At 35.5% G+C, this 25,987-nt stretch overlaps 1 protein-coding gene and 2 pseudogenes across 1 annotated transcript; all 3 read left to right on the forward strand.

Annotated features, from left to right (window-relative positions):
* Positions 1 to 2,983: 2,983 nt before the first annotated feature.
* LOC120184850 lies at positions 2,984 to 5,268 on the forward strand (annotated as a pseudogene).
* A 4,505-nt stretch (positions 5,269 to 9,773) lies between these two features.
* LOC120184851 (probable RNA helicase SDE3) lies at positions 9,774 to 13,735 on the forward strand. The gene is made up of 5 exons (XM_039189221.1): positions 9,774 to 10,550; positions 10,634 to 10,807; positions 11,320 to 12,774; positions 13,000 to 13,421; positions 13,498 to 13,735. The coding sequence occupies exons 1-5, from the start codon at positions 9,774 to 9,776 to the stop codon at positions 13,733 to 13,735; spliced, it is 3,066 nt and encodes a 1,021-aa protein (XP_039045152.1).
* Positions 13,736 to 18,383: 4,648 nt separating this feature from the next.
* Positions 18,384 to 19,064, forward strand: LOC120184852 (annotated as a pseudogene).
* The last annotated feature ends 6,923 nt before the right edge of the window (positions 19,065 to 25,987 follow it).

Below are 25,987 nucleotides of genomic sequence, written 5' to 3' on the forward strand. Positions count from 1 at the left end.
TTCTTTAAACCTGAAATGAAGAGTAAAAGAGTGAGCTTTGGGAAGCTCAGTAATAAAAAACTACCAAGTGATGCTGAAGGACATGCAGATAAATGATAAAGCATAAATTTTTCCTTATTGATTCTGACGTCTACATGTTTTCGGAATGAGCTGAGATTCTACTAATACTTCTTCAAGTAAGAGACATGAAACTTTCAGTTTAAAGGAAACATCCATAGGACCAGGTTCAAGAGATCAGAATAAGGTGTCTAGTGTGATCCCACAAAACCAATGACAATATACCGATCTTTTTAAAAAGTAACAATTGAAAATATATTTTTAAAACCATAATAAAACCCTCCAACTGAACACCGTTTGCAGTTCCTCAGAACTACATCCATAAGGACTTAACCTAAGCACACAACAAAGAAGCCACCCTAAGGGAGTACCTTAGGGCCTATGGGCCTACCCAAGGGTCTCCTTAGGTCAGTAAGGATTTACCACTTGATCAGAGCTAAACCTCCATACTCCAGAATCCTACCCGTACAGTATCCAGTAAAAATAAGATTTATTAGAAAACTGTAGTATCATGATCGTGATCCTGTAAAATCTCGTAATAGTAACAATAAAATAAACCACATAATTGCCCTTCACCTGTACACCATATACACTCCCATGATTTATCCAAGGGAGTGCCTTGGGGCCTGAGAGCCTACCCAAGAAAGTTTCTTGGGGCCTCAAAGCCTACCCAATGGTCACTTTAGGTCGTAAGGATTTACTAGCTTGATCAGAGCTGAACTCCATTCTCCAGCCTATCCAGATAATGTCCCAATAAAATAATTCAAGTAGTAACCAGTAGATTCAATGATCTATAAATCATGAACGATTATATTTTTCTAGTGAAAATAGGTAATCAGAGAACACGTACTAGGTGGCCATGATTCATAAGCCAATAAATCAGTAAATCATAAATTTTGATGAAACACATTTCAAAACAAATAAAACAGTCATGTAGTACACATGGAACATGCTAGAGGATCCAGTTATTTTCCGGAGGTACTTAGCAATTATCAAGTGGGGGAAACACGTAACTTCTACAACTGATTAAATTCATAAATGAGATCCCTATAAAAAAGGTTTGTTCATTAACAGATTTAATCAACCTTCCAACATTGATGTTTCAAAATTCATTTAAGAATTGAGTGTATTAAAAAGATACTCAGGAACCTTTACATCATATTTTTTAAAGACCTAGAGATAATATGAGTGTTTCCATTAATCAGGCAATTAGGGTTATTTCGAACATTTTAATTTCTGATGGTTTCTTAGTAACTTAATCCAATAAGGGTAAAACAACAATTTATTATTATGAATTTATATTGCATTATCATGACTTCAAGTCAAATCGTTCTAATCAATCTCCACACTATAAAACTTGTCAATAAACCATACTGATATACTTCACGAATAATCACTTTTTAATATTAATTACACTGGTTGAATTGGTCTTTTCCAGAATCATTATTGAACGGAACTAGAGGAGACGATCAGGAATTCGATGGTATTATATTTTTCTGTGATGTATCAGTATCAAAAGACCCAATATACTTGAGTTATGATCTATAACCTTTAAGGATGATACAACATAAGTTTATTGGTGTTTCTAGAATTTATCCAAAGGAACTCACTTATTCCAAGCTGTTAGGATATTTAGGTTATTTCAACACTCGAGGTTACTTCAGTCATCTTCAAGTTCAAGTATTTTAATCCTTTTAGAGTTCAGGGGTATTTCGGTCATTTGAATATCAGGGTTATTTTAGTATTTTGTAGTTTGATGACAATTCAGTAATTCCTTTAAATCCAAAAATATGCACTTTTTCTGATAATTGGTCAAGTATGTCCTTTCTGAGTTATTTTTCACATTCAAGGGAAATCTTGGCATTTTTACAGTACAAGGGAATTTTGGTCAAATTATAATTCAAGGGTATTTCATTTATTTCCTTCCGTTCAGTCTTTCCATTTAATTAATTTTTCCGAATAATTCAAACATGAATAGTACTTCTAATAGTTTAGTCTTTAGGTGCTTTCTGATAAATCAACAATTATAGGTCTTGTACCTTCTCAAATGTTAGGATCCGATTATAATGACTATCTGAGAAGATTGAGAATTTAACAGATGAAACAATAATTTATCGAATTAAAAATATGAATTCTCAAGGTACTTTCGCTATCAGGTCAATCCGGGCCATTTTTACCTCATAGGGGCAATTTCATAATTTTATAATTAAGTAATTTCAGTATTAAAGCTTTTAGCGATGATAAATAGAATTTAGAGATTCTGAGATTATTTGCTCTTCAGACTAATTACTGTACTTGAAATCATTTCTTATCAGTCTTCTTGTGTCGTATACGTGTAATATGAATCTTATTCAGTTTAATTACTTTTTATTGCATTTGGAACGAGTTTAGAAATATATTAGTTACACATATGTAACCAAACTTATTTATCCATGCATCAACCAATGACAACATGTTCCATAAAGCATACATAAAGTAGTAATGTATTACCTCGATTTTTGTGCTCTACCGATCGAACATTTAAACTCCATTCGATCAGTCTCAAACTTGAATCCAACATCCAAAAATATCTCGGATACATATAAACAGAAATTACATCAGAAATAGACTTAACTGTGGAAAACGGATCGAATCGGAAAGTAAAATGCTGAAAACAACTTACTAAGATTGAATTTGGAGAAACAGACTTTGAATTCGGACTCAGGATGTCGAAAAACATTAAATATGATTTATTCAAAAAAATTGACTTTGTTTTATCAAAGTCAACAGTCAGACCAGTCAAAGCTAACGGTCAACCGGTCGACGGTCAACGGGTCAGGTCAAAGTCAATATGTCGGGTTAGGTTGACTCAGTTAGGGTCAAATAGACCCGGTTCAGAACGGGTTGGGCTAGTTCGGTCCACCTGGATCGTTTCTTAGAAGAAACCATGGTTGGGGAGGAGCCCCAAGTGCACGCAACGGCGCGTGACGGCGACGACGGGTTAGGGGAAGGAAGTTGGGTACTCCAACATCTCCTAAACAACAACACAATCAAGTTTTACCCAAAATTTCAAACAAAACCATGCCAAAACTGAGAAAAATAATTAACTGAAATATTTCAGGCTTACCCATACCGACGACGACGAAATCGGCGACGACTGAGTTACCCAAGGGCTGAGTTAAGAGCGGACGGCGATGGTGAGTCTAGTGGCAGTGGCGATGAGGTGAGACAATGGTTGAGGTGACCGGAATAGAAGCAAAATGTGCGACAGCGACGGGGGTTTGACGAACTTTCAATCGTTCATTCCCAGCGAACGTCGGCTCCTTTCGACGATCGATCAAAGGGGTTTTGGTTGGAGCGATGCAACGGTCACAATAGGGGGTGACAGAGCGTTGAATGACGATCGGACGGTTGAGAATCAAGGAGGGTCGACGGAGAAGACTTAGGGATTTGTGGATTTAGGGGTTTTCTTTTTGGGAAGTTTGAGGTTTTGGGTATATCATCGGGGTTAGTTTGTCAGATTTGAATTTTTAGTTAAAAACCCAGAACACCAATAATATAAAACATATTTTTATTATTTTATTACCTAAATAGTGCCTTAGCTTAGGGACATCTTTTTATTCTCTTTGGTTTGGGTTTGAAACCCACTGGCCACACTATTATTTTTTTTTGTTACAGGGCGGATGATGGTATAATTTCAGCTTAACTCCTTAAACTTTCTAAAACTTTTGAAACTAAACTCAAATTTTTAAAGTTTTACTATTTGGTCCTCATAAATAATTAAAATTAAATATAAATCAACACCAAAGAAAATTGGGGTGTGACAGTTTATGGGTCCTCACAAGTTTTACAACTAGCATCTTATACTCAAGGCATACAACGAGTATCGAGTTGCCTTACTAGAACAAATCCCAACACTTTCGTCCTCCCACACCACTGTGATGCCGACAGAATATACGTCGTTAAAAACGGAAAGAGAACTCTCAGTCTCTCACGCTCTTGACTGATAAGGACAGAGAATCCTACAGTTTAGTCCCTGGAGTTGTGGTAAGAGTTCCAACAGGAACCACTGTGTATTTGTTGAACCAAGACGACAAGGAAAAGCTAAACATTGCTGTACTAGTCCCCCTGTTAACAACCCTGGAAAATTCGAGGAATTCTTCCCTGCCGGACAATATCCGCAGTCATTTTACCAACACCTAAGCCGTGATGTTCTTGAGGCTGCTCTCAATGTATGTTATTTTTGTGATTTGTCTGATAATTTGTTGGTTAATTGATTGAATCGTGTTTCTTTGTAATAGACACGAAGTGAGCTGCTAGATAGGTTGTTACAAGCGAATCAAAGCCAGCAGGGAATGTTCCGTATAGCCAGCCAAGAGCAGATAAAGACATTGAGCAGAGGAGCCAGTACGCCTAGCGAGAAAGAAGAGGGATTAGCCTTCAACTTATTTGCCCAAAACCCCAAATACTCCAACCAAAACGGAATATTCTTCTAGGCTTGCCCTCGTGAATTCGAGCTACTCCGGGACTTGGATGCTGGTGTCGTAGGACTCGAACTAAACAAAGTAAACTCAAAACCAGTTCCAATACAACTCACGTCGTCATGCTAATAGAAAATTTAAATGAAACCCTTTTTTTTTGGCAGGGATCAATCTTTGTGCCGCACTACAATACAAAGTCTACATTCGAGATCATTGTCACATAAGGAAGCGGCGGGTACGTGGAAATGGTTGTCCCTAGTCTTTCTAACCAAAACTCTCATGGAGAAGAGGAGACAAAAGGGGGAGAATACTGGAAAAGCTCCGAAATAGAAGAGGAAAAGGCCCGAAGAGAAGAGCAAGAGGAAATTGAACGAGAGGAGGAAAAGAGAGGTAGAGAATACTAAAAAATGAGAGTCCTATTATCTGCCGGCGATGTAATAATAACACCTACAGGCCATCCGGTCACATATATTGCATCCCACAACCAGCACGTAAGTTTCATAGCCTTCGGACTCTCAAACCGGAACAACACGAGGATCTTCATAGCCGGGAAGGACAACGTGGTAAAACAAATTGATAGTGAGGTGAAGGAACTCGCCTTCGGCTTCGGGGTACCGTCGAGTTTAATCGATGAGATATTCAACAACCTGCCAGAGTCTTACTTTGTGTCTCGACAGAGCCAAAACGTGGATCTGAAGAGAGTATGGGCAACCCCAAAGCCTCGATCCTGGACTTTGTTCATTTGTTCTAGCTGCTGAAGTTGTAGTTTGATTTCTCTTTTCTGGTGTTTTTCCTTTGATTAAAATAATTGTATTTTTTTCAACCATTAATTAAGATTGCTATATGAGATTAAGACAGTAAACGAATTGAATGTTCACTGAACCGCTCATGAATCGTTCGGCGGAAAGTTTGTTTATGTTCGTTTATTTATTAAACGAACGAACATGAATAAGATTTTGTGTTCGTTTAATTAAATGAACGAATACGAACAAAGGGCTCGTTTGTTCATTTACGTTCGTAAACTTTTGGTAATATGTTCGTTTATGTTCATTCATTTATGCTCATTTATGTTCGTTCGTTTACGATCGTTTATTTTCGTTTGTTTATGTTCATTCATTTTCTTTTGTTTATGTTCATTCATTTATGTCTAGCCCAATCTCTCTAGATCTATTTAAAATATTAAGGACCAATATATTTTAATATGTTACCCGCTAATATTTTTATATTTAATTAATTTTAAACACAAATAAAAAACCCAAAACAATTAAATAAAATATAATCCTAAAATTGTTAGGAAAGAAGAAAAAAATCTATTTTCAAATCTCAATCTTATCTCTCACTCCTCACGCTATTTGGTATTTGTTTAATATTTTTCTTTTTTTTATAACTTATTTAATTTAATATAATTTCATTTATTTGGTTCTAATCAGGATGAATGCTGAATTGACGATTGTTCATAAATGCAAGTTGAAGATTATTGAAGACGTTTGGATTTTAAAAAGATCCTTTTGTTGAATACTTTAAGACTTTAACTTTATTATTTTCATATAGTTTGTTTACTATTTATGCATGCTTTTGTCGTACTCGAACAAATTAACTATGAAGTTGCAACTTATACTAACAAATTTTTATGTGATTATTGTTGTTCTGGTTTATGTTCATTTATTGTGTTCATTTACTTTCGTTTGTTCGTGTTCGTTTATTGTGTTTGTTTATGTTCGTTTATATCTGTTCGTTTATATTTGTTTGTTTATCATTTAAATGAATGAACACGAACACGCTACATTCCTCAACGAACGAATACGAACAAGAAATTTTTTGTTCGTTTATGTTCGTGTTCATTCATTTGTTCGGTTAAAATTAAATGAATGAACATGAACATACACCCGTTCGTAGTCATTCGATTCGTTTACAAGCTATGGACTTCTTTCGAAATAATGATTGTATAATTTATAAGATTCATTTTCTCCATATAAGAGCATGGCATTTAGCCGCAGCCATATCTTCCCGTATATTATCGCAAACAATAGGTTCCAATCATGTTCTTTAATTGCTTACGTATTAACATTTGCTATGTTTGCCTTTAGCTAGTGCAAGAAATTCCTCGTACTTATGAAGTTTGATTAAAAGTTTCTTGATTCCGTTACTGGCTCCAAAAAACCGTAAATCACCATCTATTTATCGGTTGAGACTTTCGAATAGATTTTATCATTTATCGAAGCTTTTAAAGAATCTTTTTCCTCCAATCACATGAGTATCATAACTTCTGCGTAATCAACAACGTATAGATAAAACCTCTGAAAGGTCCACATAACCTATGATAGTGAAATTCAAGATTGGCAACCAAATCTATTTGACATGTTGACCTACGAGTAGTCATGATTATTGTATGCCTGATACCATCGACTAGAGTTATTATAATACCTTATAGCCACAGACGAGAGAAGTGGTCTAATCACTTTCTTCTCATTCTTTACCCTCATCTTCTCACTCTATGTTTTCATTTCTCTCATAAAGAAACATCGACCGATGACTTTTACCTTATTGACGCGACTCTCTACCTAAATCAAAGGGTTGAGCAACCAATGATTGACGAAACGAACTTTCATATCATTAATTGTTGCAGTAAATGTGGACGAGCCTCACGACCTAGAGAATCAGTCGAGATCTACCTAGAATAATTGGTATGGTCGGAGGGTTTGCTGCATCTCGTGACACACACCCCTCTAGCCTACATAAGGTGAGATCTTAAATTTCTGCATCTAAATTTTCAAAATCATGTCTGACGTTTAGTTTTTCTCATTTTAATACCCTCCGTTAAAAAATTAACACATACATAAATTATAAGTTTTAATATGTTTTAGTACCTAAACTTTTATTTTTGTTAAAAACTCAACGTTAGATTTTTAACATGGGTAGTAAAATAAAACAAAAACTAAACGTTAAACATGGTTTTGAAAAAATTGAAAGCTTAGGTATTAAAATAGATCAAAATTGATAGTTTGGGTGTTAAATGTGTAGTTTATCCCTGTTTACAAATTATAAAACAAAGGGTAAATTACACAAATGGTTACTAATATTCGAGTAAGTTTTAGTTTTCTCCATTGAAGTTTCAAAAGTAACAAATTTGTCACTAACGTTTTCGATTTATAACAAACTGGTCACTCATCGTTAGTAGCCGTTAGTTTAATAATAGAATAATAATGTGACATGTTAAACCAACGACTCGGTATGTTTGACGAACGGCCGTCCTCCTCCACCTCCTCTAACCGATTGTTTGACCGACCGATTTCCTTAACTACTAAATGTTACTTAAAAATGTCTTACAATTAAATATCTTGCCCTTTTTCCTTTTTGTTTAGTGTAGCTGGGCTGTTCGATGAAATGCCTCCGATGTTCGACGCATGTTATTTTTGTCGCTCTTTGCTGCTTTTGTGTTTTTTCTTGTGTGATTCAATTGGATTCCAATAAATGTCTCTATCTGCATCATACGATTTGAATTCTTACGCTAGTTTAGAAGTTTTATCACGATTTGATTCAGAAAATCGTTGGAAAAAGCTTGCGGTGCAAAAATTATGGTGAGATAATTGTAGTTTATGAATTTCAAGTGTTTGGAGAATTGACGAGAGAAAGTTGTTTTTTCTTTGACGAAGTGAAACACTTAATACTTCTGGCTTTCACATGTAGAAAGAATAGTTTTGTTTTGAACATATGCTCTACAGCTATGGTCTCTCTTTCACAATTCCAGATTACAAATTTGCACCTAAGACTTGGCAGAAAATTGTGAGATGAAGAAAACCCAGAATTCACTCCAATGTTTGATCTCTGCGTGTGGCAAGAAGCTGCTCAAAGCAACAGTGAAGAGAAACCCAACGGATTCTGATGAGTTCTTAACACTATGGAGCATAGTTGAATCATCGTGACTCTGTTTTCACCCAGAAGAGGAGGAAGACAACTCCCAACACAATGGCAATAGGAGAATAATATCTTATTTTAAACAGTTAAAAATTCAAATGAAAAGAACTCGGTTTTTTTCCCCTTGTTTGAATTACCAAATCATGATCTTATTCGCAAATGATAATGAAATGTAATTTTCGACGGAGAAAATTATGCCAACAGAAAAGCTAAAAGGGACCTTATATTTGATGTTAATTGGTGTAATGTATCACGTCAGTATTTTGTTACGACTGTTAACGGAAAGTAATTAATTTATTATAAATTAATAATATTAGTGATCAATTTTTTACTTTAGAAATTTTAGTGAGAAAAACAAAAATTTATTCTCAAAACATTAATGATCATTCGTATAAATTACCCTAAAAAATATTGATTAACATGATATTGATAATTTAATTATTCACATAGAATGACTCAAAGTTGGAGATTAAAGAGATTAAGGTATAATTAGCTTTCCTTTCACCATAATGGGAATTGACTGTCTGTCTCACTTTCTATGAGCAAAGCTATTTGCTAGAAATAGAAGCCCATTGGAACCAATATGATTTTGCCACACAAGTTCCAAATCTGCTGATTGTGGTTTTCATTTTCCTTAAATATTATAGACCCTTCTATCTGCTTTTATTTATTAAAAACAAAAAGGAATTCATGCTTTTCTTTTCCTGAGTTCTCTGCATTTTGTTTTGATCTTTTGTTGCCCACTCTTCCATATTCCCTGTCCACGCTTCGGTTCATCATCACTGAGGTGAGCTTTTTTTTTTTTTTAATCCCTTCCCCCTCCAATATAGCGTTCATGTTCACGTACTCTTTATGTGTTCCTAGTTTTTGCACAGTAGGTATTTGAAATTATGTTTCCGCTATGGGTTTGCCTTCGTTTTCCTATCTTCTTCTACATTGTCCTTTTTCTGTTGCTGGGTTTATTTGTTTCTGCTTTGTGGACTGGTTTATGCTTCCCCCATGAATTTTTACATGAACGTTATGGTTGATGGTGATGTTGCATTTCAAAAATTTGAAATGTTGGGATTTTTCTGTTTGATTTCTGATTGCATTTCAATTTTCAAATCCATTCAGCTTGATTATCATCATCCTGTTTTATTACCATTTCCCTGTTGTTTTAGTGTCATAATCTTGTTGCGATGTCTGCTTGTTGTTGTTGATGATGATGCTGAAAATTTGTTTTCATTCTTTTTCCGTTGTAACTGTATCTTATACGTGTATGCCTGCTTATATAAGGGATTTATGGTCGGCTATTGTGTTTTCTTGTTTGTTTAGAATCAGTTCTTTTCTTTGGGGTTAGTTATGGGAACGACTGGTGACAGATCCGATGACGAATATTCCGTTATTGGTGATAAAGGAGGAATCGATTTCATCGACTATGCAGTCGATGAATCTGTTTGTAATTTCAATCCGTTTGAGGATGGTCCTCTTGTAATCTCTACACCATTCCCGTTTTCAAATGGGAATCCTCAATATATATCTGTTGGAGCAACTGCTTTCGATTCCATTAGTATCAGGAACACCACTGATGATCCGGTGGAATGCTGGACAAAAATCTATGCATCAAGTCCGGAGAACTCTTTCACTCTTTCTTTGATGAAACCTCCATTGGGGAACTCTGACGAAAATACAAGCCAAGAGTTCATTGAGTTCTTCGATTTAGAGGATCGAATGATACAGCCCGGAGAGACTTTAACCCTTTGGTTGTCCTGCAAAGCAATGGAAATCGGCTTGCATACTACGATAGTGCATTTTGATGTTGAGGGTGAAAGATTGGAAAGAGTGGCCTTTCTCTTGGTTGAAGACAAGATCTCGCGTTCTTTGGCATCTAAAAAGCCATACTCTAGAAGTCAAAGAAAGAAACAATTTTCAGTCGATGAATATGTTACTGGGTCACGCCCGGCAAGGGCAATGGGTCGAGGTGCTCGAAACAAGCTTCCCTGGTATGACATTCCAAATGATATCAGAGAACTGGTTGAGAATAAGCAGACTCCTGGTGCCATAAAAGCCGGCCTTACAAGAGAGAATTATGCAGCTTACTTCAAACATCTCTTAATCCTGGAAGAGTTACAACTAGAGGTAATTCTAATCTTCAGTTGTTTATATGGTTGATTATTGATTTGCATGATATGGAACTGAGAAATCCCTTTTTGTGGATTCAGGAGGACATGAGGGCCTATAACATGGAGAACATCAACATGAGGAAGAAAGGGAAGTACTTATCACTTCAGGTCCCGGGGCTTGCAGAAAAAAGGCCCTCACTTGTTCATGGAGATCATATATTCGTTAAACTCACGTGTGAAGATGATGCTAATGAAGCAACTCGAGTTTATGAGGTCTGGTTTACATGCAAAATACTGTATGCTATTTCCTTTTAACATTAAGTTGCTTCCATCCTCTTTTAGCTGAAGTGTGAACTGTGATATTTGAATTATATTCTTTACATTCTTTGGCCTTTATTGCTTCTATGTCATTCAGGTCTATATGTGGTTTAATGCTTAGATGCTCATCTGTTTTTAAGGCCAAGCTTCTTGAGGTCATTAAAAACTGAAGAGCAAGGCCTTTCTTCATTTTCAGCGGATAATGCATTCTTGTTTTTTGATGCCATCATCAACATAATCTGTATAAACAGGAATGCATATATCATATCTGAATGAATAATACAAACTGGTTTGTCTCAACTCTTAATCATAAATCTCGATATTTATATGTTGCATGATTCTGATCTCTCTCTTAGTCTTGTTCTCTCCCTTTCCTGTTTCATTTGTCATTCCAGTCCTATTGGCTTTATTATTAATCTTTTGGAGAATCTTCTGGCTTTTTGACGAGTGAATGTGGTGATTTTCAGGGTTATATCCATAGGGTAGAAGCTGAGGAAGTGTACTTGAAGTTTGCACTAGAATTTCACTCAAACCACATAGATGAAAATCTTTATAATGTGCAGTTCAAGTATAACCGAATCAATATGCGGAGGCAGTACCATGCCATCGATGCTACAAAAAGCCTAGATGTAGGTCTCCTTTTTCCATCTGAGTCACCCGAAAGTAGGGTTATCGAAACCACTCCACTAGTGCCCATCTGTTGTACACTTAATGAGGAGCAGATGTGTTCAATTGAGATGATCCTCGGCTGCAAAGGAGGACCACCTTATGTGATTTTCGGGCCACCAGGTACAGGGAAAACCATGACAATAGTGGAGGCAATCCTCCAGCTCTATCAAACCCAAAAGTCTTCTCGAATTCTCGTGTGCGCACCTTCAAATAGTGCGGCTGATTTCATTCTAGAGAAACTCCTCAATGAGGAATCTGTTGAGCTTAAAGAGAATGAAATATTCAGACTAAACGCAGCTACGCGGCCATATGATGATGTCAAACAGAATTTTCTTAGGTTTTGCTTCTTTGACGAGCTTATCTTCAAATGTCCTCCGCTTAGAGCTCTCGCCCGCTACAGAATCGTGATATCAACTTACATGAGTTCCTCCCTCCTGTATGCAGAAAGTGTTAGTAAAGGTCATTTTACTCATATTTTCTTGGATGAATCAGGTCAAGCTTCAGAACCGGAAAACATGATCCCTTTAGCGCACCTTTGCCAAAAAGAGACTATTGTTGTGCTTGCTGGGGACCCAATGCAGTTAGGTCCGGTCATATACTCCCGAGAAGCTGATGATTTTGGACTGGGGAAGTCATATTTAGAAAGGCTGTTCCAACATGAGTGTTACTCTAATGGGGATGAAAACTATGTGACAAAATTGGTTAGAAATTACAGATGTCACCCCGAGATCCTGTATCTCCCTTCATTGCTTTTCTACAACGGTGAATTAATCCCTTGCAAAGATGACACAGGTTCGTTACTGAATTCAGTAAAGTTTCTTCCTAACAAGGAGTACCCTGTCTTTTTCTTTGGTATACAAGGCTGTGACGAGAGGGAAGGAAGTAATCCGTCATGGTTCAATCGGATTGAAGCTAGCAAGGCTGTACAAATTGTTAGTAGTTTGATAGCAACCGGGATTCTCAGCCAGGAAGATATTGGGATTATAACCCCCTACAGGCAGCAAGTCCTCAAACTACAGAAGGCCTTTGAGAGCCTTGACACACCAGATATCAAGGTTGGCACTGTTGAACAATTCCAAGGCCAAGAACGGAAAGTTATCATCATATCTACCGTCCGATCAACAATCAAACACAATGAGTTTGACAGAATCCATTGTCTGGGGTTTTTGAGCAATCCTAGAAGGTTTAATGTGGCCATTACCCGTGCCATAGCTTTGCTTGTTATTATTGGAAATCCACACATAATTGCCAAGGTATCGATCTTCACTTGCGGTGTTCATTTACTTTCGAGTAATCATTAGTAAGACCTTGTATGACTAAGAAGAAGACATAGTCGAGGATCTTAGTTTATTTATACTATATTTTCAATTCTCTGGAATAATGTAGACGAAAATTTGCTAATCCGGTGTATAGATCCTCAGAGTCATTGCATAATTTTTCTTTGTTTGGCTTGCTGATGAATCATAAATGAATGGCAGGACCCATACTGGAGCCAGCTTATATGGCGTTGTGTCGATAACAACTCTTACCAGGGCTGTGCTCTGCCCGAAAAGCAAGAAGTGTACGTCGATGAAGTTCCAGCATCGGAGGAATGTCAGATTGTGATGAAAGCAGCATTGCTGAAAGATGGGGTGAATACACAGCGGAAACCGAAAATGTCAAAACTTGGACAGATGAAGCCGACTGGACCGACGGGTGGAAATGTGACACATGAGGGGTCTTTCACTTCTATTTTTCTGCCATTCTTTCATAGGGGGGCCTTTGCTTTGCTGCTTTTGTTTCACAGTGATAAATGTGATGAACTCAAGTGTTTCACTTCAAGTGACACAATATGGCCTAATGGTAAAGCAAATGGGAAAGACGACATCTTCATACACTATCATTTTGCTGATTACAAAGTGTTTTATTCACATCAATAGTATAGATTGAATGAAATTGAGAAATCTACACTACTTTAATACTAGGATTCAATGTAGATTAAGCAGGAAAATCATCATTCCAAGAAGGAACCAACTTCTTTGCTTCCAAACCCGGTTTGTTGCAGAAGTAAACATAGCTTGTTCTACCGAGGAACTCGGTGGTGTTGGCAACCTGACCACAGGTTCCGGAGGCAAGTCCGCCAAATCTGACAAATCCGATGAATCGGATGGTTTCGATGTCCCTGGATCGGTGGTGCTTGGAAATGGCGGCAACGATGGTCAACCCATCGCATGATCATAATTAAGAATTGCACGATTACGTTAATCAAAGCGTTAAAAGCCACTAGTTTTCCTAATCAAATCAAAAGGTTAAAGGCCTTGAACCTGATGAATTCTTAATCAAGAAATCAGTGAATCAAGCAATTGGGCTAAAAAGATGAAAAACCTGAAGAGCAGAGCGAGTCCAGAGAAGCGACGCCGTTCTTGGCCGTGCAAAAAGAAGACAGTGAAGCAACCCTTTCTTTGTTCAACAGGAAACCAAATATCAATGGCTGCCGGAGGACGTAACAAAAACAGTAACCGTCGCCGGATTCAAAAGCAGAAGCGAAGACGTCGCAGCACTGTGGAGCAACGGAGTCAGAGGCATTGTTTGGAGGGTCCGACACGAAGGGCAGGCAGGGTGAAAACGCCACCAGCTCGTCCACGCAGCCTTCTTGCTGAGGTTCTGGTGGCGGTGGCTGCGCCGCCGCACCAAGGAGGAGCAATAAGAAGATGTTCTTCGCAATGGCGCTGAGGGAGAGCGAGAAAGAGAAACAGTGGGTTAAGGCTGTTAATAATGTGTTACGGAGAGGGTGTTTAAGTAAATTCGTGGAGGAGTGTGGCGGGAATGGACGTTAAGTTAGTCCTAATTAAAATATTTCTGTTAATTAAAACTAATGGATATAAATTTTATTTGAGGGTAAATTATGCATTAGTACCTAAACTATCAGTTTTGATTCATTTTAGTATTTAAACTTTCAATTTTTTAAAATCATACCTAACATTTAGTTTTCCATTCTATTAGTTTTGTTTGGTCCATTTTATTACCTAAACTTTCAAAATTTTCAAAACTTAACGTTAAATTTTGAACGGGTATTAAAATGAAACAAAAATTAAAGTTTTAACAGCGGGTAGTAAAATGAAAAAAAACTAAACCTTAGTATGGTTTTAAAAAATTGAAAGTTTAGGTACTAAAATATATCAAAAATGATAGTTTAGATACAAAATGAGTAATTTATCCTTAATTGAAAAATTAAGTCAATGATTAAATTGTTGGTTTACTAAAATAAAGTATTAAATTCCTTAAATAAAATTAAGATATTAAAATAGTTTGTTTACTGAAATAAGATATTAAATTCCTTAAATAAAATTAAGGTGACGTTTGATTTACTAGAATCTCTTAAAATTATGGGGAATTGAAATCCAATTCTACTACTTTCCCATGTTTGGTTCAAGTTTTCAAAGGGGAAATTGGAATCCAATTACATCAAGCGAGAGAAAGTAAATTACATCCATAACATGATAGAATTGAAATCCTCTAGAGGAGGGAATGTGAAATTTAACCATACTACCCTCATCAATCTTTTGGCATTCGGGTCGGATTTTTTTTAAAAAAAAAAACTCGGGATCAAGTCGGATTTTTTAAAAAAAAATACGGGTTCGGGTCGGGTTTTTTTAAGTTTGATATTCGGGTCGGGTCAAGTTATTTTTTAAAATTTTAGGATAGGGTCGGATTTTTTTAAAAAAATTGGGGTCGGGTCGGGTTTTTTAAGTTTGATATTCGGGTTGGGTTTTTTTAAGTGTGATATTCGGGTCGGGTTCGGGTTCGGGTTTAGGGTGAAAAATACCCGACACGACCCGAAAAAATATATAATTTTACCTTATATATTTAAGAATAATTACAATAATACCCCTCTATATATAATTTTTTTCAATTAAGTCACTGTTTTTATTGAATAAAAATATTTTTTTTATTATTTCGGGTCGGGTTTCTAATTTATATATTCGGGTCGGGTCGGGTCTCGGGTAGAGGTTCCCTTGTTCTTAGGTCGAGTGGACCAAAACCCCGACCCAACCCGACCCATGGCCATCCCTAATTGGATGATTTTAACTTATGATATTTATTAGTATGATTTTTATAATTTATTGAAATGAATAATCAATTAATAAAATAAAAATTTAATATTTTTTAAATATTTATAATATATTGCTACATGTAAGTTATAAAACAAACTAAAATTAAGCAAAAAAAAACAAGAAGGGCAATTCTGTTATTTTACATTACTGAAATCAAATTCATCTGATATGTCTACGAACCAAATAGAATATGAATTAGATTCCAATTCAATTTCCTGCCAACCAAACAGGTTTCAAATTCAAATTTTAATTCATTCATAGATTCTAATTCCCTCATAAACATTCCAGCGAACCAAACACCTAAGAGTTCTAATTCTGACATTATGAATGAAGTAAATTAAATTGGGAGAATCACTCTTATAAAGAATATTGACAACAATTAATTTAAATTAATCGACTAATAAAAAAATATTGAATTCTGACATTATGAATGAAGTAGATTGAATTCGAAGAATCACCCTTATAAAAATATATTAACAATAAGTAATTTAAACTAATCAATAAATAGAACAAATATTGATAATTAAAGTAATATATTCTATTTAAATTTACTTATAAATTGTATATAAGCATCAATAGAAAAATATATTTATTAATTTAAATAAAAATCGGATACATTGCGGCCTAGCAGTACTCCAATGTTACAAATCCTAAAGTTAATACCAAAAGGGTTGGTGGGAAACTATAAGAGGGGTTGGCAGCTGATGGGGTAACACCAGCCCGGCTTCCTGTGGTGGCTTTCGGAGGACCTCCAGAACTTGTTGTTAATTATGGTGGGGTTAACGCCAGCGTGGTGTCGGAATCCAGTGCTTCAGCTGACGGTGTCGGTTCAGGCACAATGGAACATGTGGGGCTTAAAGATGGCGAAATTCCAGGAGCGAGTGTGGGTGATAATGAGAAGGACCCGGAGCAGGAATAGGCACACCGCCGGCCGCTGCAAAACAAAGAAATATTTTTATTAGACCGAATGTTAAGAACATGTACAACTGCAATATTGATGTTCAATAGACATGAAACCAGGACCATAAAGAGCAGGATGGACCGACGCCCCCAAAATTTTTATAAATTTGTCTACTAATATAGAATCTTCTTGTGTTCATCCCTGATCAGGATTCCATTACAATGTTCCACGTAACTTTGCATTGTAGAGGGGCATGTCACAAGCTCGGGGAAGAGATATGGCAAGGGTACGGTTGATAGGTATCCGGAAAGGGACGCTTCCGGTGACGATGAGGCACACACAGTCCATGCCACCACTAGTGAGGTTCTTAAGAGAGTTGCAACAATCCGCGCTCGGCGAACGTGAGGAAATTCATGCAGGGCGTGAAGGTCTTGAGCATCGTGGGAGCACATGGATTGTTGATCTGCCCATAAACAGGCAACCAAAACATCATCATCATCGATAAGACCAGAACCGGAACATGGTGAGAAGATGACTTGGAAAACTCCATTGTCGTGATGAGAAGAGACAAAAAGACAGATTATTTGAGTGTTGGAATTTGATGGCTGGGAAGACAAAAGGAGTGGATTTATTTATACGCAGGGAACTGGGTTTAGGCAAGAGAAAAACAGGTGGATTTGAAGCTCAACTATAACTAATTATGTTGAATAAACAACAAAGGAGATTGGTTTAACTACGTAGGCAGTTAATGGACCCTATCTTGACTTGAATTGCTTAATCAAATCAAGAAGCAATCGGCCAAATTTTCCACTTGTTCCGCGTGGGACACATTATATTTTAATAATTGTGTTATATATATATATATATATTAATTTTTGATCCATTGATCAATTAGTTTATATTAAATTTCAGAGGAGGTTAACTAAATTTCTAGGAGGGGCGAAATAGAATTTTAGTAGAAAATACATAGAAAAAATTTAAATGTAAGGTAATTTTAAATTTTCAGGGAGCGACTGACCCTACCCTCTCGGTCCATCCCTACTTGACCACGCAACTATTTGCAACTTTTTTAATAAATAATAAAATGGATGTAATAATCTTTCGAACATATCCTATATTGTAATCACCTCATATATCTCTAGGTATTGGGGCAGTCCATGTAGCCGAATCATAATAATAATTAGAGGTTAATGTGTTACTTAAGTAGGAGATTAATATATTTTATATTTATTTAAATTCAATTTGGTTCAGAATATGAGTTTTAAATTCGTTAATTTTAAGTTTATATTTGTTTAAATTCGTTTCAGGTTTTTATGTTTGAGTTTAGGGTAAAAAATACTCTATCAAATTAATCTTTATATATTTAAAGATAATTGTTAAAATATCTCACTATTTATATTTTTCAATGAGGTCCCTATTTTATATAATAAAAATAAAATTGTGTATATATATTTGCGTCGGACAGAATAAGCCTTTTTACCTTAAAAGTGGAGTCAGATAAAAAAAATTAAAAGTTGGACCAAGTCCAATGAGAAGTGAAGGATAATATACTCGAATCGGACTTAGATAAATTAAAATCCTCATCCGCCAGACCCTTCCCCATCCCTAGTCACCCACCCAATCCACACTTTTGTTTATAGGTTGGTCACCCACATATAATTTTATAAAGCCTTAAGTCTCCATTATTGAACCATTGCAAACGTGTGTGTGTGTGTGTATATATAGTTGACTATTGATCTAGTTCAAAGAGTAGCAAAGTTGGTCACCCACAACTGCCATAATTTGCTTATAGTCTCCTTATAAAACCCTAATACCAAAGTTGCTACATAATTCTCAAAAATCATCCAATAACCCATAGAGAAGCAATATGTCAAACATGCAGATGGCAACATGTTTGTCCTGGTACTTGTAGCCATGCTTTCTGCAGGAACCAAAGCTCAATCAGGTTGCACTAATGTATTAATCAGCATGTCACCTTGCCTCAGCTACATTACGGGAAACTCGTCGACCCCGTCCCGCCAATGTTGCTCGCAGCTCGGGAGCGTCATCCGTTTGTCCCCGCAGTGCTTGTGCGAGGTCCTCAGCGGCGGCGGTTCATTGCTGGGGATCACCATCAACCGGACTCAAGCTTTGGCCTTACCTGGCTCATGCAATGTTCAGACTCCACCTATCAGCAGCTGTAATGGTAAGGGACTAAGGGTTTTGATTAATACTAACCTATTTCCTTTTCAACTTCATTCGTGCATGAATCTAACACCATGATATGATTGTAATCATTATTAGCTGCTTCTCCGATGCCGGCAGATGCTCCGGTTGGATCACCGGAATCTGGCAACAGAGTTCCTATAGGTACATGTACATGATTGTTGTCCCTCTTCAATTTGTTTATTATTAAAGTATTTGTGTGACACAAGTATATTTTATGTATTTTGCAGAAGGCGGATCTAAAACCGTGCCATCCCGAGAGGAAGATGGATCATCACCAAACGGAAGTGCCGCCACCGCGACCACCACCACCAAATTTCACTCTCTTTGCTGCTTGTGGTGATGACCACATTAATACAGTAGTAGCACTTCAATATTCTCATCATCACATTGAATCTTGTCTGATTTTTTTGTCCTATCATGTTAGAAAAACACTTTGTGATGTTCTTGATTTTGTTACTTAGTTTCCCATTGGTTGAGAATACATGTGATGTTTGTATTTGTATACCCCATGTAGGGGTAGATATGATTTTTTTTATTGTTGAAGAGATTAATGGTTTCTCTAGAGGCAAACGGATCATTCAGATCGGGTTTGAGTTGAGTTTTTACGGGTTGAGTTATTTCGGGTCTAGATTATATTCATGTTAATTTTGTTTGGATAGGATCGGATCTGGTTCGAATCTAGTTTGAGTGTACAGTAAATCGGATCGGCTTGGGTATCGGGTCAGGTCAATTTTCGGGTCAGGTGATTATCGAATCAGTTGTTTTTCGATTCAGATCAATATCGAATCAGTTGATTTTTGGGTCGGGTCAATATCTGATTGGTTAGATTTCGGGTCGGGTCAATATTGAGTCGAGTCAATATCGGATCGGTTGATTTTCGGTTTAGGTCAACCTTTAGATCTGGTCAATTTAGGTTAAATTGATTATGAGTCTAATCAAGTAAATATAGAATTATTGATATATTCTTATAAAAAAAATTCTTCTTGTTTGTTAATCTTATATTTTAGGACTAATTTCAATTCTCAATCGTTTAATATTTTGAATTAAACTAACATTTAGATATGATAAATTTATATTTTGACACAAATACGATCCTATAATAAGTATTAGAATTTGTTATCAAAATTTTATATTGATATTGTATGAAAAGTTTATAATGAGAAATATTTATAAAGAAATAAAATTTTTATTTAAAATTTAAAAAAAATTATTAAAATTTTTTATTTTCAATTATAAATTTAAATTTTTAAAAAATAATACATAACTTTATTTGTTAATTTTTAGTCGTAGCATAATTAAACTTTATATTATTTTTATTCTAAATCTAATATTAATTCGTTTATTTTAGTTGTTTTCTATTATTTTGTTTATAAATCTAATATTTTTATTACAAGTAAGATAAATAAACTTGATTTATTATTGTTTTCAATCTTACAATTAAATTCTTACTTTTATATTCCTATTATATAATAACATAAGTAAACTTTCTATTATATTTATTTTAAATCTAATATTTTTTTAATAAATTATACATTTTATTTAAATTAATTTATTATATGGTTCGAATTAATTTTTGTTCGGGTTGCTTTCGGGTCGGGTTAAATTCGTTCGGTTTGTTTTCGAGTCTGATTAAAATTTGGTTCGGTTTCTTTCAGTTTGGGTTAATTTCAGTTTCGGTTCGGGTTACTTTCAGTTTTCTAAATTTTGGGTAGGTATGGGTCGGGTATCAGATCAAATTTGATTATCATATTTAGGTTAATATCATGTATTAGGTCGAGTAAATCGATTCGAATAATCGGGTTCGAATCAAATTTGTCACGTCTAGGTTTCTCTTTCTTTTTTTTTGCTCGACAAAATTAATTTTATTAATAAAACCTAAATAAAGAGCCTCATTAAAAAATATCACTAAACTTAAATGGAGGAAAAGAGTACTCTTAATTAGGGAAAGATACACCACCGAGATACAATTTCGAGCCAAATACAAAAGATAATACTGCAGCCATACCAGGGGCACCAGCAAAACAGTAGGTAAACAAGACAACTAACAGAGAATAGCCCCCAAAGCAAAAGCAGACATGGAAACTGAGTGAACAACAACTTAAACAAGGACAAGCCAAGGACTTATCAGACTATTACAACTCAAACACAGCTCCAAAACGAACCCTCAACAAACCAAGATAAAAAAACAAGCTCCTGGCATAAACAAAAGCAAAAACACAACTCGCAAACTAAAAGAAAATCAGCAGTATTCAATTTCTCGCCACCAAGCTTTAAACAAAGCAATTCTCTTCAATCCTGCAGAAGCAAGGCTCACAGCCATGTCGAAATGAGACCAACTTCAAAACCAAACTGCAAACCCCCCCAACAAAAAAAAACCTGGGAAAATCTTTCAATATCGTCTCGAGCCTGCTTAGAATAATCTTCTTCAACATAGGATAAGTTATCTCTTTAGATATTTGGACTAAGAAAATTCATTCATTTGAGCCTAGGACTCTTCACACATCACTTTAAAGATCAAAGTAACAAATCGAAACCCATAAAGTCCCTTCCAATGTTTCTCTTCCCTTTTGAATAAATTTTATTATGGTTTGTCTATAATATATTTCAAAATAACTTAATTGATGAATTTTATTAATTTAAAGATTTAATTGAAAAACTTAATTAATTTTGAAGCAAGTGGGGAATTACTCCGTTATAAACTGAAATACCTCTAATTCATATATTAAATTTAATGTTTACAGAATGTATATATATAGTGCTAATTACAAAGAAACTGCTTCTAACAAACTTTTAAATAATTCCTAATTATACAGAAATAGCTAACTAACTTCTTTATGCTCAACACTCCCCCTTAAGTTGGGAGGTAAAACACGTCTTTGACTCCTAACTTGGATAACAAATATTCATGTTGTGAAACACCAAGTGCCTTTGTTAAATATTTGCTTGCTTCTCTGAGGTTGGAACAAATCCTGTTTGGATCAAACCCTTCTGAATTTTTCCCTTATTAAGTGACAATCTATTTCTTTGTTTTGTCCTTTCATAAACACTAGATTAGCTACAATCTGTAAAGCAGCCTTGCTGTCACTAAAGATCTTTGTTGTTGGTCATTGCTGATTCCAAGCTCTTCTAGCAACCTTTTAGCCAAACTAGCTCTAAAGTTGTTATGGCCATGCTCCTGTACTCAGTTTCTGTTGAAGACCTTGTTATGGTACTCTGGTTTTTAGATTTCTATGAAATCAATGAGTCTCCTTGTTTAATACAAAAATATGTTACTAATTTTCTTGTCATTGGACATGTTGCCCAGTCTGAATCACAACTTGTTACATGCTGATAATTGCTTGAAGCCTTCAACATAATTTGCAAACTAGGATTCTTCTTGATGTATCTTACCACCCTAAGAGATGTTTTCATGTGTTCTTTATTTGGTTGGTGCATAAACTGACTCAAGTGTTGAACTGAAAAAGCTATATCATGCCTTGTGTGCGTTAAATACAACATCCTTCCAATCAACCTCTCAAACTCTGCTTTTATCAACCAAATATCTTCCTTTTGGTTCTGCTGCTGAAGTGAGTTGTCATAATCCACTGTAGTGAATTTAGAATTGGCATCGATCGTGAAGCATTTGATCATTGTGGTATGCATGGCAAGTTTCAAAGTCGACAATTGTCCCATGATTCAATCTGTGCACTACCCTAAACCAACTTGGTAGTTCATTGTAAGATGCATCTCATTCGCTATGAAGTTTTTTAATGGCATTATGTTTTGCCTTCCATGTTTTCCTGTATGATACGTTATACCCATATTGCGACTGTATAGTTGTCAAAACTTATAAACCAAGAAAATACTTTAACTCACCCAAACATTTCATTTTAAAGCTCATGTGCACAACTTCTTTCAATTCTGCAATCAACTTCACATCATTTCTAGTAATCAATATATCGTCATCATAAACCAAAAGTACAACAATGTTAGCCCCATGTCTTTTAGTAAACATAGAATAATCATGTTTACTTTGATCATAGCCTGCTAAAAGAAAGCTTCTGTAAGCTTAGCATTCCACTGTCTCGAGGCTTGTTTTAGGCCATAAAGGGACTTTTGTAGTCTACATACAACATTCTCCCCTTGACTGCAAAAGCCTTGAGGAAATTCCATGTAGACCTCTTCATGTAAATCACCTTGCAAGAAAACATTGTGAACATCCATCTGCCAATGGGGCCAATAAAAAATGGCAGCAAGGGCAAGAACAAATCGAACAATAGTGATCTTGGCAATATGAGAGAAGGTATCTACAAAGTCAACTTCTTCTCTCTGATTATAACCTTTAGCCACAAGTGTTGCCTTGAACCGTCAACCTCACCTGAGGATTGATCTTAACTCTAAAAACCTATTTATTCACTCAAGTACTTGAATTTCTTCATACATTGCCTTAACCTATCGGGGATCAAATTGAGCTTCTGAAAATTTTGGGTTCAAGGGAATCAGAAATAGAAAAATAAAATATTGTGTATGCTATAGTAAATGAAATAAGAAATGTGATGATATAGGATACTGACCTGGAATAGAAGTGGATTGGAAGGTATAAATATAATCACTCAACCAATATGGAGGTTTAGAAACTCTAAAAGAAGTCCTACTTGACACAAACCTAGGAACAAAAGCAGTATGAACAATATTTACTGAAGCATGAGAAAGATTAGGATAAATGGAAACAAAATCTGGAGAATATTGAGGTAAAATAGAGTCTGAAATATGAGGTGAAGAAGGATCAGGTGAAGTCATGGAAGAAAAAAAGATTCAAAAAACTGAGTCAGAAATATCATGATTAAAGGAAAAAAAAGAAGCAGATTATGGTGAAGCTAACTTAAAAGAAAATATCTTCATGAAAGACAACATCTTGGTTAACAAAAAAGGTTTTAGATTCAAGGTTGAAGAGAATATATTCTTTTTAGTAGAAGAGTAACCAAAAAACACTTAAGGGATGACTTTGGGGAGAATTTATCAACATATTTTGGTTTGGTTGGATAGTACAAACATCCAATAACTTTTAGATTAGACAGATTTGGTGGCTTATGATAGAGCATCTCAAATGGTGTTTTCCATTGAAGAACAGATGATGGTAGTCTATTAATAAGGTAACAAGCAGTGAGCACACACTCACCCGAAAATTTAAGAGAAATATTGGACTGAAATTGTAATGCACAGACAACTTCTAAAACATGTCTATGATTTATTTCAGTAACCCCATTCTGCTATGGGGTACCAACACAATAACTCTGATGAATGAGGCCAATAGAATAAAATAAAGGAGTGCACTCATAATTAGAAAACTCAAATCCATTGTCACTCCGAATGATTTTAACTGAAGCAGAAAATTGGGTTTTAGCCATACAAAAAAATTATTTGAGAGAAGAAATAGCATCATTCTTATGCTTCAACAGATATAGCCAAGTCATCCTAGTACAATCATCAACAATAGTTAAAAAACGATGACCACCATGTGTAGAGACCCTACATGTACCCCATAAATCAATATGAATGAGCTGAAATGACACAGGTGATTGAGAAGTATTAATAGGAAAATGTAACCTTGTTTGTTTAACTAAAGGACAAATAGAACATTTATGAACAATATCTTGCTGAAACTTGACAAAATGAAAAAAATACTTATTCATCTTGGAAAAAGTAGTATGCCCTAATCTAGCATGCCAAATACAAGTAGCGGAATTGATAGAAGCCATATAAGAAGTATCAATAGATAACCAAGAATGATCCAAAGTAGGTGATGAAAAAATAAACAAACCAAAATCTAAGCAAGAGTACTCAAAAAATACAAGCCTTTGGATTCCCTACCAATCCCCTTCAACTTTCCAGTGAAGAGATCCTGTAGGAGACAAAATCAAGGTAAAAGGTAAGAAAACAACCAAGGTCACGAGTAAGCTAGAGACTGAGAGCAAGTTATGTTTAAATTGTGGAACAAAAAGAAAATTTTCAAGTTTACATTCTGGGGGTAAGGAAATAAGATCCAATGTGAGTAACAAGAAATATTTTACCATTAGGAAGATGAATTAAGCGTGTAGAAGAATCACAAGAAACATGACAATCCAAGTTCTTAAAATTGGATCAAATGTGGTATGTAGCTTATGTGTCAATAATCCATTTAAGTGAGACATTAAAATGCAATGAATTGTTCTCCAAAATACTTTCAAGATTGAGAGCATAATCTGTAGATGGTAGCTTGTTCAATAGCTGCAAAAATAATTATACTGCTCTTGAGTGAATAATAGAGCAGAAGGAGAAGAGGGAGTAGAAACGTGATGAGTAGGAAATCCAATTAATCGATAACACTGATCTTTTTTATGTCCCTTAATTTTACAGTAATCACAAGTGCCAGAAAATCGTTTGCAAATAGAAGAACTACTAGAGTTGGAGAACAAAGCCATTGTATCAGGTGTAACAATCACAAAAAGATGAGATTGCTGCGATTCTTCTTGGATCAACATCGAGTAAGCTTGATTAACCATTGGCAGGGGTTGCATGAGCAGGATTTGACTCTGAATTGTCGAATAAGTCATTCAAACCCATCAGAAACTGAAATAACTTCAGTTGAACCAAATGTTTCATGTTTTGCTAGGAGACTACACAATCACAAGCAGTGAAAAGAATTAAAGACTTGCATTCAACCCAAAGCATCTTTAAACGAGTAAAGAAATCAGAAACAGTAGAATCCCCTTGGCAAAGCCTAGTAATTTCATGATGCAAAAAAAAAAGATTCGTGAACCATCGACTTTGTCAAATCGTTCTTTCAGGTTGTTCCAAAAGAAAGAAGCACTCGAGGCAAACACCAGCCCAACTGATAAATCCTTACTAACAACATTAAGAAGCCAAGATAGAACAACAACATTACATCGATCCCACTGCACCTGCAAAGCTTCACTATATGTTTTCCCTGACAAGAACCATTGATAAACCCTAGTTTATTCTTAGCAAGCAACATAATCCTCATCGATCTGTTCCACGCACTGTAATTGTCCAAGCCAACCAGCGGCTGAGAAATGATAATTAACCCATACATATCTGATGGATGCAAGTATAGTAAATTAGTGAAATTAAGTATCTCCAAGGCATAAAGCATTGTTGATAGGAACGGAAAAAATGAAAGCAAAGAATGGGGAAAAGAAACTGCTCAATGAAAAGAAAACGACAGATAGAAAAAGACCCCAAAAAACTTAATGAATCAAGAAAAAAGGATCGAGATTAAGTCTG

This window comes from Hibiscus syriacus, unplaced genomic scaffold (genome assembly GCF_006381635.1).
Source record: "Hibiscus syriacus cultivar Baekdansim isolate YM2019G1 unplaced genomic scaffold, ASM638163v2 tig00112957_pilon, whole genome shotgun sequence".
Taxonomy (NCBI): Eukaryota; Viridiplantae; Streptophyta; class Magnoliopsida; order Malvales; family Malvaceae; genus Hibiscus; species Hibiscus syriacus.